Below are 16,151 nucleotides of genomic sequence, written 5' to 3'. Positions count from 1 at the left end.
TACACTTTAATTTAATTCATTTTCTGATCACAAAAAGCTTCGCCATGACATCCCTGTATATATTAATTCCGAAATTGATGTTGATATAATTAAACAATAACATCTGTTAAGAGAAACAAAATGCTTATTTAACATCTATTTCAATGAATACAAACAGGAACAGAATTGGTAAATTATTTTTAATGCAGATATGGATATACGAAAAATCCTTACATGTCACACAAACAATATCACACAATGGCGATTAATGACAAAGAACAATATAAAAGAAATATATTCCAATAGAATTAATCTGAAGTTGCAATTATCTTATTACAATTTAAGATCATGTATGAAGTATATTGCTGCTTTGTGAATTGGTGGTGATATACAAGTGAATATCATTAAAAAGTAGGACATTAGCTTTAACATTAATTATAATGCATGAATTGGGAAAACATTATATATTTCATGAATATAAGGAATAAAATCCAATTAAATCTGGTAAATTGATTAAAAAATCTATAATAATAACAACAGTTTTCTTACTGATATTGTAAATGCTCGAAAACCACTTTATTTTTAAGTCGAAAAATTTGAAAACAAAAAGAAAAATTTTATTATTTTTTGTCAAGACCACGTGGTGCATGTCAAATAACGAACCCATTATCTCAAGAAACTATAAAAAAAAGGCTCAATATATATATTGTTGTGCATGAAAATCGGTTCACTTCACTTTCTGACAAAAAGTGGACAAGTTTTACATGACAAAAATAGTTACATGGTCAAAAATATATAGGGTATTTTTTAAAAGCAGTTATCTTTATATATAAAAATAAAACTTTTGATATATTTTGAAGTAAATGATTTATTAATTAATTTACTCTTTTTTTAAATTCACCAATCATATAAATACCGTCCATAAAATATAACCTCAATCTATAATAGTGAAATAGAGACAAGAGATTAATTATGACTGATTACAATTGTAGACGAGAGCATAAAAGTTAGATAAATTAATAAAATTAGTGTGGAATCAGACAAAGTTTCCCGCGTTGCGAAGTAATTGTTGCATGATGTACTGATTCATGATCGTGCCATCATAGCCAACCAATTCCTTATACAAAGTTTTCAAAACTAATTTTCCATTTTGGCAGATCCACTTCTTGTTCTTTCCATTTTTTTTTTTGAAATCAATTTATACAAATAAAACATTATAAACACAAAAATTATTATTTTATAATATAATTACAATATAGATAAATACATCCGATATGTAAATTGACAAAAATGAATGAACCGAATTTTCATGCATTTTACAAAAGGTTCTCAATTTTGGTATATGTATTTATTAATATGAATCTAGTAAGGGTCAGGTAAGTGCGGGCTTCCAGGCGCGTTTGCGCCCTCTAGTGTAATAAACAGAAATTTCATCAACAAAAAGTGGAACAGCTCTCAATTTTGACATTTGTAAATTCTAAATTGAATTGAGAAAAATGGAAATAATACTAAGCATAATACAAATCTAGATTTAATTTATTAATTAGAAAAAGTTAGTTTTGAGGAGTACTTTTTCCATAGGCATATAGGAATGAAATTCTTTCTGAAAAAAAAAAAAATAATATCACATAAACTCATATTATTTTTCTAATATATAAACTATTTTATATAAAAATCAAAGTCAATGATCTTAAAAAGCGGAAGGATAAACCTCAAAAATTTACGAATATAATGAGTGGGAATATAATGCTTATCTATTCATAAAACCATATGAAATATCAATTTTTGCTTTTACGCTAATTTTTGACGACAATTAGCAAAAAATGGTTTAAAATGTTAACTCTCAGTTCCATTTGAATATGAAAAATAAAATTGATTTTGATTAAATGTTTTTATTTATCATGCAATTCTTCTTTGCGCCAAAGATTTGAATAAAAGTTCAAAAAATAGATTAAGCTTAAAAATAATATACGGTTAGTGTTTACTAATAGATGAATAGAAAAAAAAAAAAAAAAAAAAAAAAAAAGGTAATTGGGGTCCAGGCACTGTCAGTCCTTCTAGCCCTGAAGATGATTAATTATAAATGAAGTTTGTTATTCGTGGAAAATTGTATAGTCTTCTGGGTCGAAAACATTATATATAATGTGTCACTTTTCACAAATTATATTTATGTTCATGTTTTTTGTGTCAAAACATGGAACGTACATGTTTTGTTCAAGACTTCTTCTAAATGTTTGGTCAAGACTTCTTTCGTAAATGGTTTTGTCCAAACCATGAACGTACAATGTTTGTGTCAAGGACTTCATCGTAATGAGTGGTTAAACAGGACCCAAAAAATAATGTTTAGTTGAAAGAGGTGAGATCTCACCCCGTTTTTTCACCTGTTTTTCTCACCCTCTTGAATTTGGTTCAATGATTTCATCGTAAACTGTTTGTCAAGACTTCTTTCTTCGTAATGAGGTGTAAAGGACCCAAAAATATAATTTAGGGTAAGAAAGGTTAGATCTAAACCTCTTTTCTTAAACCTCTTTTCTACCCTCTTGAATTTTCATGATTTCTTCGTAAATGTTTTGTCACTTTTCTGTCACTTCTTCAGGTAAAAACATTTTATTATATTGCTATATAAAATGAATTTTTACAAATACCAGACGTTACCCGTCTCTTTGGAAATAAGAGTAGATGCTATAAGATATTCATATTGCAGAGAACTTTAAGAAACTACCGAGAATGGTCTAACGATTTTGTAGATTTGTTCGCGTTGGAAGTTTTATATATCTCATTTTGTGCCATACTCTGATTTTCCTAGACTCAAAGATTATATGCAATGACTTCGACACTATATGAACCGTCTCAAAACAATACCAGACACCAAACAAATATTGACATAGAGGTTAAAAGAAAAGATACCTATAGGGAAGATGGAACGTATATCCATTTAGAATAAAAAAAATACTTGAAGTCAAGAGAGCGCTTTTGAAAAAAGCAGAGTATATATAGACTGCCCGCATAGCTATATCATTACTAAGACTATTTTATAGTGGTTCTATAAGAGGTTCCATTGACATTGAAAAACACTTGATGTCAAAGTTTTTATATCTTAACTATACAAAGTGTTTTCAAAGAGACATAGAAAATCATACTTGAGCGCGATTAGAGTTTGTGCAGATGTCAATTTGGACAGGTTTTGTATGAAAAATTTAAAGGACAAGGAAATGCTTTTCTTTATAGTGACCCGACCGTTCTATAACACAATGGATTTTCAATTACAAGTAGACTGGACCTTAGCAGACTCTTTAGAAACATTTAGACGTTTACATAACATCCATGCTTTACTGTTACATCCGATAAAAAGTTGGTGTGGAAAAACCCGTGTCATTGAGATGGTTAGAGGGAATACTATGACTATGAGTTGTTAATCGACAAGATAGAATATGAGAGATGTGGTCTTGTCACCTGAACCCGAAAAGTGTCAACAATAAAGAAATTTTATTCCGTAAGTAAAATGTGGTTTTGAAAATAGGACTATACTTCTGTTTTAGGTTTTTTCCATTTGTGCTCATTTATTCTTTGACGTGGAGAAATTACAGAGGATATGAGGATGAACCAATCCATGCAATATGATTCAGCATATGTACTCGTAAGAGATATTTTTATCTAATATTAAATGGACGCCACAGAACTTAGGCGAACATGCACAAGCAACGCTGCGAAGACCAAACCAGAGAATTATTCCAAATGAGTTAGAATACAAACTGCAATGGCAAGACTATGGTAAGCTGCCAACAATGTACCAATCTGGCAAACTGCCATGTCAAATGACCGTGCTTAGGCTTTCCACCATGGTATGCAAATATGAGATGGGAAAGAGTTTTATACAAACCCTGAAGTGCGGATATAAACAACTTTGCCCAGATGACGCCGAACACAGGAGTTGACCCAGAGATATGTTTTCTACCAGATGGAGAAATCAGAATGTATGAGCCCAGTTAAGAAGAATGCTATGGAACTTCAGAAGGAAACGTAAGAGACTAGGCGGACATTAGATTTTTACACGTAGTAACTGGGTTTTCTTCAGTAAATAGGAAACTTTCTTTCGAAAATGTTGGAAGAGGTATATGGAATGGAAATAAATCTGTCGGAAGAGGAGTATGGAACGGTGTCAAAAATATTGGTAAAAGCAGTAGGTCAGTTTGTGTATTATACCTAAAAGGACCCTGAACCAGAAGAGCCAAGCTCCTGTTTATACAATAGCCTGAAACCTTGCACCACAGTCTAGTTGGCCAACAAAATCCAACACCTCAACCGTATTAAAAAAAGTTATATTTACCGTTCGATAGTAGTTGTATATGAAACTAAGTTTAAAGTAAAACGCATGGTATAATGGAATTATTCTTTTTCTTTCCATCTGTAGTAAAAACCATACTTGAAAGTCTGAAGACTTCCACTTGTGGTTCGATGTGAATTCTTTACTGTATCGTTGTATGGATCAGGAATCTTTGTCGTCGGGGTATGAGACATAATATTAATATTGGGCGTATCGATAATGCAGCAAATAGTGAGAGTTTTGTACGTGAGGCGGCTGCATGTGCGATGGATAATACTGTACGCATGAACAATAATAGCATCTTGGTCGAAAACATTTTCATATGTTCATAGGGTTTCGACTTATTAAAAAAGTCGGGAGTGTACTTGGATATGTGCAGGTGATTTAAACATCCTCAGAAATCGTATACCATTGCCAAAGTTGTTATATTTTGTAGAAATATTAAAGTTTTCTCCAAGGTCTTCTATTTTTATGATTTTAACAGTTGCATTTTTCCTGTCATAAATAATTATCGTATGATTGGTATCTCCTTCGTCAATGTGTTATACTGGTTTGCAAATTTCGATATAGATATCGTTTATTTTTTCTTGAAAAAGCATGAAGAAGTTGTTTCTAAGGTTTACAAGCAAACTAACTTGTAAAAGTTTTCCCTTGTTCAAATTTTACTCATACATACGTTTTTCTTATGCCTAACACCTAAATAACGCATCTAATTCAAAACCGACGTAAATGGGAAACCAAAATTGTATGGCTTCTGAAATGAACTTCATTCTACGAAATGCCAATAGCTTTTGTGACGGATGGGTCTTCTTAACCATCTTTAATGGGTAGTTCAAAACGATAGCCTTCATGCTTTACGGTCTCTGTCTCAAACTTTTGACCGACATTAGTAAAAAAGTTTCATCTAATGTTTAGTTGTAGCAACTCTTGAATTTTCTTTTTCTATGAAAAGCATATTTTATCTAGGAATAAATGTCGAAAGATATTGCTTTCCATGAAGAGAAATACCAAACACAACCGACAACTCATTATGCAAGCTCTTAAATAAGACACAACAAACTTTTCAAACTATTTCTAAAAGATTTATCTGAGTCACTTTGAAAGAAAGAAATTTAAACTGACATTAACCCCAATGACAGATGAGTTTCTGTTTCAAGGACAATAAGAACCATACTGTCTGTATAAATCCAACCAAATAGGAACTTTAAAGAAAACCTATTAAATGAACTTTCTTTTTTGAAAACAGATTGTTGGACAAACCAAAGCTGACAAAGAATATGTAGACGTGCAATAGCAAAAGAAGAAGAAAGAGCTAACAAAGCTTAAGCAACAAAAGAACATACTCATCTCCTGAAATAGCAGACAAAACATATTTTTGAAATAAAATGTCAAGTGAAGTGACGAGAGCTTGAAACACGAATTATTCTAAAAAGACTCATACACATTCTATATCTGAAATAACAGACTTACAAGAAAACCAATTAAACAGTAAAAGTTCCGTTGGGACATTACACATACCATTGCAAATATTACAAAACTTACAAGAAACCTTAAACAGGAAAAGTGCCGTTGGACATACCATTACATCTTCTGAAATTAAACAGACTTAAACGTTACCTTTGAAAATAAACAGCAGATAAAAACATTATGTCAATGAAATTATACCAAAGTTTTGATAGGAACAAAAAATATTGAAAACTATTGTTGGTGGAACTTTTCTGTCAAATGAAGAAAATAAATATTTTTAGATGGCAGTTTGTTACAGTCCTTAGAAAAATGGGTTACACGGTATAAACTCAATTCCCGAAAAAATAAACCAATGAAATGTATGTAAGCTTAAAAGAATGATGGTACACAAGTTAAAGTTCCATTAGAACAACAATGCTACTTAAACTTAATTGGAGACGAACAAAAGAAAATATTTTAAGAGTTTTTGAAATGACAGATATGACATTTGCCTGACCAGCTCCAGCACCATATTATTATGGGACTATGAGATGACGTTCAGAACAACCACATGTAGATTGAACAAAAGCTTACATTATATTTAGGATTATTATAGATATTAAAGATATAATGCAATAGAAAAACTGAGAATAGTATACTATTATGAAGATGACAGAAATTAAAATATTATATGTCAAGATTTTACCTACCCGAAAACATAAGATTATATTATAAAAAATACTGACACAAACCCAGAAGGAAAACCTGAAATAGTTGCACTATATTTTTAAGTTCAAAAGAGACAATTCCTATAATGTCTCATTATTGTCTTAATTTTAATGAACCCAGTAGGGTTCTATTTAGTACAAATCTATGGACAAGCAAGAGGTCGTCAAGTAATGTTTGGTGTTGGTGCGATGGGAACAATATAGTCGACCCAGGTTTTGGTATTGTGCAAACTCTGTCAAAAGAAAACCAAGGGTGGAAGTAAAACAGATTTCAGGTGAAAATTTTAACCTGCCACACAGTCACTACAGTAAGATAAGTACATCTCAAGCAGGTTCGGCATAAGCATTAAGATATTTGGGGATTGGTCAGGAATTGACCAAAAAAGGTAAAGGATTGATGATAAAGACGACGTTAAAGTTTGCTAAAATTGTTACTGGAGTGACACTCAGGTGGAGAAGGATAACCATACACATATTTCAGTTTCAGGAATATACAGCAAACAAGGGACAACAGTAAAGAAACATGCCCACCTTACATGGACAGTTTTACGCATTGGGTTATAGAATTGCGTTAGGTCTTCATTTTTTCAACTTCTTTAGCAGTATTCGTCAGAGTTGTCTTATATTCGTTAGGGAACTGTCATTTGATGAAGTGATACCACCTTGAACTTTGACCAAGTTTGAAACGATAGGTCTGCAATAGAGTTTATTTCTTGCTGCGAGTCTGTACATTTTTGCCCATGTTTGCCTAAAACTTCATTAATATTCTCTTGTATTACTTTCTTCTATTATGAACACGAATAGTGAGTACCTGTCGGGTTCCCCATTGTTGTCATAGTCAATTGTATTTTCATATGGGTCGCGTTTAGTATTTCTATTGGTTACTTGTCACCTTTCTGAAGTTTGAAGCCCGGCATTCCTTTTCTGTTTGTCCTCTTTTGACTAAATTAATTAAATATATAGTCTTTCTCTAAGTCAGGAGTTGTTTTTCATTCTTCGGGGAGTGGTTTTCCCAAAACCTTTTGTGTTTACGGCTATTGTAATATTTAAAACTTGTTCATCTTTGCCATGGAGAAGTGTCTATATGTTGTCGTCATTATGACATTTCATTTGCTTCACCCACCTTGTGGTTGGTTTTAAGTCTCTTAACATTTTTATACAACCCGTTCAATGACACCAAGAGCAGAATGGTTTTGTCGACAAATGAAATATTGGTTTACATTTTTTTGAATCGCATTAGTTTTTACATTCATCTTGATTTGAAAGGAACTGTCACAGTCAGATGTCAGTTTTTGGATGGTATTTGTCAACGTAATATTGTCCAAAGCTGCTTAAGATATCTAAAAATTAGCTTTGGCTGTAACTGGTATGGGCTTCACAGTATCTTTGTGTTTGACAACAAATATTAGCCAGTTATTGGAGGTCCATCTTACTCATATACTCGGAATGTTTTCCAGATATCCATAAACCAAGATTTGGTGTTGAACTAAAGATTTTTATTCATAGTGCTTTCTTTGTCGCTTTAGAACATAGGGGTCTATGTTGGATCGTCAGTTTTTACCCTATAAGAAATGGGTTTATTTGGGCGGCATTAGCAGGTTTGCATCTAGCAGTTATTTACCCGCAGTGGAACAATTAGCCAAGAGGTGTATTTGGAGTTGGAAGGAAGAGTTGAGTACATTAGGTATACTTAAAGAGAAGAAAGCACAACCTATTATACAAAACTGTACAGAAAGGTTTGGGAAGTAAGCACGAGATTGCAACCAAATCTTATTCCAAATCTGAAACAAGAGGGAAAAGTTCAAGGGATGGTATGGATCAAATGTTAGGGAAGCCAAGTCAGGAAACTATGTATAACAAAGCAATATGACTACTATAACCAAGCAGGGAACACTATATGGGACCAAGGTGAAAAGATTCTTTAAAAGAGGATAATAACCATGACAAACAAAACAGTGGAGTAACAGATAAACCAACCTCAACCGCCTCAAACGGTTGGGGAATGTAAAGTTTTTTACTGAGAGTAAGATGAACAATGACAGCATGAGTACAAAATGGGTTCAAGATTGGATGTGTTCGACTTCCACAAGTTATCACCACGTGGTTTGTCAGTTCTTCCTATACCGTCAGGAAGTTTAGACGACTTAAAAAACAATACAACAAACTAGTTGAAAACGAAACCAAAACTAAATTTTTACTGAGATGAAATGACCGAAGAAGTTGAAAACGGTTAGATTTGACACCACCAAACAAAAAGTCAGAACCATTGTCAAAACTCGGTCAAAGAACTTACAGATGAAGAGAAAAATTCAATTAATAGAAAGAGTGCCAAGCACGTCTGAAATTACAAACCCTAACTATAAAGTCACTTTTGGAAATGGAACGGCTAGTATCTCAAAAAAGAAACAGACCTCTTCACAAATTAAATATTGAAGTCTGAAGGAGCTTTCAGACAACAGAATGGAAAAGTTTTACTTCACTGACCAACAGTTCATTATAGAACATCTCATTGACTTAGAGTCGAAATATTCTAAACTTTACAACCAAACACAAAAAGTTGAAAGGAAAACAAAACAAATGGCATATGATATTTATGAAGATGTTGACGAACAACTGTTCCTGCAGGTGGAAGTTAAAGTCAGAGGAACCGAAAAGTGACGAAAAACCGAATAGAAGAAGAGAAACCAAAAACTGAAGATTAAACCAAAACAAAGTTTAGTCCAAACTTAAACCCAAGTCAAACCTTTATTGGCTGGTATGGGTTGGCGTCAAAGACTTATGGGGCAGCAGGCCTGGTTATGTAAAGTAAGAAAAAAATATTTTTTTATTTTTATAAAAATGCCCCCATATAGAATGGGATAGGAAAGTCTGCTAGAATAAAAGCAGAGTTTACAAGATATGGTTGGAGGATTTCGAAGAAGTTTAAATTATAGGAAGGGAAAGACCCATAAAGTCTTATGACCAAAACTGGCTGGTCTTTTTCGCAACGAGAATGGGATTTGGAAACAGCACGTGGCCAAATTATCCAAACAGGACTAGAGAGGTTAGAAGAAGAAACGTTCTTATGGACATGCCTTTCGATGTTATGAACCTCAAGTGAAGGACACGACGGGCTTTGCCAGATTCTACTTGGAAAACATTGGACGAAACAATTGCATCCTTTGAGAAGGGAAAACAGGCTAGTGCAGAGGATGGTCCATGCTCCCATGGAAAGAACAAGATATGGCATATGAAAAGTATCGTGAAATTTAGAAGTCAAATTAATCTTAAAACCTACAGTTAAACTTTGACGAAGGAAAGAACAAAGAAGGCTTCATGGGTGTACTTGCTGCCATACAAGACGGAAATAAGAAAGGACACAATTTTCAGAATTGACCATAACGGATTTGGATGGTCACATTTACCTATGCAAATGGCAATGACAAAACAGCTGCAAAACTTCTTGACGCTTTCAAGACTACAAAGAGAGAACAAATGGTTGACTCCGACTCAGACATTTTGAATTGCAATTGAAGGAATTGCAAGTGTCAAGTTCGAATGGTACCAACTAACCCTCAAGCAGTCAGACAACATGCTGGATACTTTCCGTTCATAAATAAGTCTGACATTGACTTTGACAAGGTATGGAATTTACAATTCAATTGAAACAATTGTCAATGAACCTTGCATTCTTACATGTCTCAGGAACTCTGGTCTTTGTTTCAGAAGAGAAGATGAAGTATCTTGATCATGTGTGAAGACAAGGTACATTCTCAGAGGTCAATTGGCAAAATTGCACCGTTGGCAAATGTCAATATCCGAGTCAACATACCTACAGCTAAAGGTTCTTCACATGACGACTATGTTGTTGAGTTCAAATTTACCATGGTTGAAGATTGTAATTGTCACACAACCACTTTCAATGATTGAACGAAAGTACTTAACAAAACCCATTTGTTCGGAAAACAAAAAGGCAAGTGCAAACATGTCAAAGCTGTAAACATTCTTTCGAGAAAGGTTTGTTATATGAACCAATTCCAGATGCACAAGCTGACAGAAACTTTGTACCAAAAGGACGAAACAAACTTTATCACTGTTAGCAAGACCAAAAGTTGTTCCAGACAAAGTTCTTAGTACAAAAAGAAGTACACAATTCCAAAAGGAGTGAGATTGTTCGGATTACCAACCTGAACCAGAAAGAACTTCCAACATAGAGGATATGCAAGAACTTCAAGATGCTATAAACAACTTCCATTAGAGACATCCAATTGACGTCAAATTGTATTGGAGAGCATCTGAGTTAGTGTCAGAAGGTTTTATATGAAACAGGTTGCTTCGACGATGTTTATGAGATAACACAGCGGAGAAGTTTCTCAGAAGATAAGAGACTCACTTGAATTTCCACAAACTGGACCAATTGGTTGCGACAAGTTCGACTCAGATGAAAAGATATACTATGTCGACCTTAACGCTGCATACATGAGTTGTCCAATATATTCCGACTGGAATTCCAAACGAAGATGGTGAGTTCCGGGAAGAACTAACAGTTGGAAAAGTCATACAACAAACTGTATGATATTAGGCGAAAGCTTCAAACCCCCAAACTTGCAATGACACTCAAATTGCTTATGAATTCGACATGGAATATTCCATTAAGAAACCTCAAGAGATGAAGAGTAAACATTTATGAGAAGGTCGACAACTTTTTGAAAGGTTTTTTCCCTTTTGTTTTGAAGTACGAATTCACTCAAGGTCAAAGTGCTTAGTAACCACATTAAAACCTATTGTCGAACATTGGTCTTACCCTCAGTTCGCAAAAGCAGTCCTTGACAACTACAACAAATTCTTCTCCGAAGTCAAATCCAAAGTTGTGGTTTACTATGAGAACATTGACGCACTCATGACGAACGAAGAAGGGTACAACAAACTCATTGAAATGGGTATGGTCAGTGAAAAGATGGGCTGTTTTAAGCTAGATAAGGTATTTTCCGAAGTTCATGTCCTCTCCAAGCGTAAGTACTGGGGCATACTTGAAGACGGCACAGAAATAAACATTGCATGAAATAAAAAATTTTTATTCGAATTTGAATTAAAATGTGGGAATTCTTGGGAAACGGGAAAGGCTTATTTACTTGAGGAACAGGTAAAGGTGGTGGAGGTGGAGGTGGTGGCAACCAGTCCATTTTATATTACCTTCCTAGCTAATTTCCGTTTAATTTCATGGTCGCCCTCGGAGTCTTTGAATCGGACAGTGTCGAGTTACACCATTCTTTGTCTCAAACTCATATATAACCTGTTTTGTCTGTATTTTCGTCGACTATGGCACGAGACACAAACATTGACCAAACGGACAAAAAGTGTCATTTCGGATGGTCACGCAGCCAATCGCATTCGAGCACTTCGAAAAGCCTTACGTTCCAAGGGAGAGGGTGTTCTGTGCAAGGCCGAGGTCATGAAACTCTACGAGCAGTACATCCTCAATGCCTGGAGGACAAATCGTCCTTGGATTGGCAATTCTACCACAACTCCTCTGGGACGACCTCCTACGCAACTGGATAACGAAAGAGCCCAATTCAAAAGGTCGGAAACTAATTTTGCAAATTACCCTTAATTTAACATACTTATCCACAATAAACACCTAAATTTACTTGGGGTTTCCACCTAAATAAAATTTTTTTACTCTTAGAACCACTCGAGGTTCTCCTTACGGTTGTTGAGGTTGTCACCGTCAATGTTCTGACCCTCGTCTTCTTGTCTGGATTTGAACCCATTGCATACGACAAGCCTTCCCATGGAAATTGAACCGTAATTTCGAAGGTTAGGTTCAAGTGTCCCAAGTTGTTGAGGACTGGGTAAGAACCTTGCCTGTCTCCTTGTGCGGATTTGGTATGGGTAGGGCTGGGAAATTTCGTAAACGTCATCGGCAACAAGGGTTGCCCAAACTTCCTTTTCTTCGTGTTTCTCTTCTTCTTCCTCTTCTTCCTCTTCTTCCTCTTCTTGATAATACCTTCGGCAATTCTGTGTTCACGAAGTACGGTGTTGCATGTTCTGTCCTTTCCGAAGTACCTTCCAGATGGCGTCTATTCTCTTCGAAGAAACGGTAGATGGATCGGGCAAGGTTTTGGTTCTATAGTGCGTATTGGCGCAAGGTTCGCGAAATCGTTCAGGACTTTCTCATTGGAAGCTTGGTTCGTGAGGACATTGGCTTTGAGATTGGTCATCTCTGTCATAAAGACTACTTTGGAGAGTCTTAATGGTGTTGTCAGATGAGCTTTCAATTGGCAATTTGAATTTGAACTGGGCGCTTGTCTGACAACCTTGAAAACATCTGCCATTGATTTGCGTTCGGTGCTTGTTCGGACATCGAAAAATGAAGTGGTTTGAATGACGTTTTTACTTCAAAAAGAACTTGTTATGACAGTTATGTCATACAACAAGTTTAAAATAATATCTTGTTCTTCTTCTGAAAGTTTGTTGTCTCTTCCGATAAAAGTTTGGAACATGGAACCAAAAAACGTTTTTGAGATGCGGAAGAGTTCAAGCAAACGTTCATATTCTGGATATGTGGGAGCAGTTCAAAACATTCTGGCTGACTTTCGACAAAATTGGAGACAAAGTCAACAAATTTCATCTTTTGGTCGGACTGCTTTGAAGGTAAGGTCCTTACATTGTAAGTAGCTCTGGTAAAGTCTTCTCATCTCTGCAATAACTTCTGGTAGTATAGCTTCGTAATTTAAGAGTTTTAATTTTTAATTGTCCTTATTCCTCTCTTGACATCTAAACGTAACTATCCATGAGTCAAGAGTAGCTTTGGTTAGCTTTAAGTGGGCTTACTGTTCCTTGACTACCATGCAAATTTTGGTTGCAATTGGTGATTTGGAGCTCCTTCAAGTTCGCCGTTCCCTATGTCGTTCTCAACGTCCTTCAACTCCTATGGCTTGAAAACCCTCGTTTCCTCGTCCATTGAGATTTGGTGTTCGGTACCAAAAGGAAAGGAAAAGAACTATAAGTATATGATTTATACTGAAGAGATGGAAAATGAAGAAGATAAAGATATGGTTATGTTGCATTTAGTCAGAAGAAACAACAAAAGCTTTTACGACCTTGCTAAGATTTACAAATCTGACAGAAATTGGTTCTATCGCGAAAACTTACCGATTTCAATGACACCGAATGAAGATGTGAAACAAATAGTTCAAGATACTTTACCTCAAACACACTATGATATGAAAGGTTGTACAATACTTACCTTCAAAGAAGATTTGCCATTGTTAAAGGAAAAAATAACAGAGTATTTTGACAACTTCAAACAAGCAGAGTAAATGAACCATTTATTTTTCAAGCTTGACACCAAAGATGGCTCATGTAGCTCTAGATGGTAAATTGTCTTGTCAAATCCTTCTGGCATTCCGATACCAAACATACAGACAGAAAAAGTTTTTCCTTCCGACAGAAAAAGTTTTTCCATCCGACAAGAAAAAATTTTCCCGACAACTGGAAAAAATTTTCCTGTTGTCCGTCCGTAAACCATTCAAATTTTCGAAAATTGAGAACTTTTTTCCCGACAACTGGAAAAATTTTTCCTTCCAACAAAAAAAATTTTTCCTTCCGACAGGAAAAGTTTTTCCCGACAACTGGAAAAGTTCTTCCTTCCGACAGGACACAAACGAATGTCCGACGTACCACCAACCGAGTCCATTCCAAAGCCAGAAGAACCGACAGCCCCAGCACCACAACAGACTTACTAAGACTAAACACTTACATTTTTCAAGCTTGACTTTTTACAATTTGAACTTTGTTTGCGTAGATATGAATTCTGAAAGAAGTATGAGGGTCTTGTATGACTTTATACTTCTCCCATAGTTCATGTCTGTCAAACTTACCTGCCATGGACTCTTTCATAAGTTCCATGAAATCGTCTTCGGACAATCCGGGAAAAAGTATTATGTCAGTAAGTATTCTTTTAACATCCTTACTTAAACTCTTTGCTGTCTGTACACAAATGACAACTGAGATGTTAAAGTGTCTGAGCTTCTTAAGAATTCGACACATATCTTGTTCTCTGTTCTTTAACAAAGGATGAGAGGCGAAATCATCTAAGATAAGAAGACATCTGTGAGGGTAAGTCTTCCAATCGTAAGATTGCAATTTCTTCGAAATGTATTCTATCTCTTTCTGTTTGTTTCTGAAGTGTTTCTTCTCTAATATTCTCTGCATTTCCTCATTTGGGTCTTTGAACTTAGAATTTATATACTCATTTATAGCATTGTACTTCAAAACTCTTCTTTGGTACTTCTTTATCCAATCTAACAACTCAGAGTCTTTTATACATACTAACTTAGACTTCTTTATAATATCTTTGAACGAATTGACGGTTTGGTCAAATTGACCAGAAGTACTACAAATGACTACTAACTCATAGAATGGGTTCTTCTCATCTAGTTCTTGTTGTTGTGCAGCCATTTTAAGATAAGTGAAAGTCTTACCCGACCCAGGTGGTGCGATTAGACCTGTTATACCATTCTGAGCAAATAGGAACTTGTCATGTATGGGTTTTATCTGAGCATTTTCCAACTTCCTCTTGTTCTTATTTAAAACATTCTCAAATTTCTTGTCAATGTCAGCAAACTTTTTTTCTAACATATTTTTAGAAAAATTAAAATTTTTATCTTTTTGAAAATGTCTAGCGATTTCGCTATCTATATTCGAGACAAGCTTTTTGACAGCAAAACATCTGTCGACCATAAAATCTTACATAGTGTAAACAAGAAAGGTGAATTTGTTCTAAAGTTCTGTTTCTGGGAATATGACAAGAACCATAAAACATTAGGCAGAGAAGTCTTTAAGTTTGTCAATGACAGACTTGTTGACAGAGATGACGCCTCTTGGAGAGATGAAGTCCAACAAAAGTTCTTAGAATGCAAAGAAGACACATGCGCTGTTCTTGAAGATGAAATAGGAAACAGAATAGAAGAGCTATTAAAGGACAAAGAACTTTTACATAAATATGGTTCTGAGAAATTTGACATAACTCCACCAGAAAAGAAGAAGAAGAGAGAAAAGAAAGAAAAGAAAGTAGAAGAAAAGAAAGTAGAAGAGAAGAAAGAACCTGAACCAGTTCCAGAGAAGGTGAGATATGACATGTAAAAATAAAATTTTATTTTTAGAACATTTCTGGGTCAATGTCAATGTTCTCTTCCTCTTTAGGAGCAAACACTGGCTTAGACTCTAAAATCTTTTTACCCAATTTACCTTGAACTTCAACTATCTTAGACTCATAATATTCATAGTCGTCTGCTTTCTTTGGTTCATAAGGTATAACAAGTTTGTATGCTTTACCTTCTTCGAGTTTTGAGAACTTTCTGTCAAAATTTTCTTTGACTGTCAACAAACCTTCTATGTCTAAGTCTTCAAAAGTTGCACCACTTTTTCTAACAACAGCAAACTTAACTGGTGCAATGTTCCAAACTTTGTCAAATGTAGACTTTTCAAAATTATAGAAGTAAACATTCAAATATGCGAATGGAGCTAACTTATCTTTGACTTCTGTCATGTACTTATTTACTGAGATGAATTTTGCCATCTTTTCTATCGGATAAAAAAAATATTTTTTTAAAAATTTACTCAGAAAAATTATTTCTTTCTATATTTGCCATTCCGAACTTCGAAAAGATGTTTTATACCAGCATAGAATT

General features: G+C 34.6%; 4 protein-coding genes and 2 pseudogenes across 6 annotated transcripts, besides 4 other annotated features; 3 read left to right on the top strand and 3 right to left on the bottom strand.

Annotated features, from left to right (window-relative positions):
• Nucleotides 1–1,015: 1,015 nt before the first annotated feature.
• Nucleotides 1,016–1,116: a mobile genetic element.
• Nucleotides 1,117–1,180: 64 nt separating this feature from the next.
• Nucleotides 1,181–1,227: a mobile genetic element.
• Nucleotides 1,181–1,227: a terminal%2Cinverted (terminal inverted repeat of LTR141 transposon ID:TVAGG3_0093690).
• Nucleotides 1,228–1,970: 743 nt separating this feature from the next.
• Nucleotides 1,971–16,151: part of a mobile genetic element that runs on past the window's edge.
• Nucleotides 11,357–11,523, top strand: TVAGG3_0093680 (annotated as a pseudogene). Its single transcript has one exon. A coding segment is annotated over exon 1 (167 nt).
• On the bottom strand, nucleotides 12,198–12,820 carry TVAGG3_0093670 (annotated as a pseudogene). The gene has a single exon. A coding segment is annotated over exon 1 (623 nt).
• TVAGG3_0093660 (uncharacterized protein) lies at nucleotides 13,488–13,778 on the top strand (the record flags this gene model as incomplete). Its single annotated transcript, XM_051222523.1, has 1 exon — nucleotides 13,488–13,778. One exon carries the CDS (start codon nucleotides 13,488–13,490, stop codon nucleotides 13,776–13,778), a length of 291 nt encoding a protein of 96 aa, XP_051107509.1.
• On the bottom strand, nucleotides 14,224–15,099 carry TVAGG3_0093650 (protein of unknown function, DUF4106 family; the record flags this gene model as incomplete). The annotated part of the gene is made up of 1 exon (XM_051222522.1): nucleotides 14,224–15,099. One exon carries the CDS (start codon nucleotides 15,097–15,099, stop codon nucleotides 14,224–14,226), a length of 876 nt encoding a protein of 291 aa, XP_051107508.1.
• Nucleotides 15,136–15,603, top strand: TVAGG3_0093640 (uncharacterized protein; the record flags this gene model as incomplete). The annotated part of the gene is made up of 1 exon (XM_051222521.1): nucleotides 15,136–15,603. The coding sequence occupies one exon, from the start codon at nucleotides 15,136–15,138 to the stop codon at nucleotides 15,601–15,603; it is 468 nt and encodes a 155-aa protein (XP_051107507.1).
• On the bottom strand, nucleotides 15,620–16,039 carry TVAGG3_0093630 (protein of unknown function, DUF4108 family; the record flags this gene model as incomplete). The annotated part of the gene is made up of 1 exon (XM_051222520.1): nucleotides 15,620–16,039. The coding sequence occupies one exon, from the start codon at nucleotides 16,037–16,039 to the stop codon at nucleotides 15,620–15,622; it is 420 nt and encodes a 139-aa protein (XP_051107506.1).

This window comes from Trichomonas vaginalis, chromosome IV (assembly GCF_026262505.1).
Source record: "Trichomonas vaginalis G3 chromosome IV, whole genome shotgun sequence".
Lineage (NCBI taxonomy): Eukaryota > Parabasalia > Trichomonadida > Trichomonadidae > Trichomonas > Trichomonas vaginalis.
The sequence above is the reverse complement of the archived record's forward strand: the minus strand, read 5'-3'. Positions and strand labels throughout refer to the sequence as shown.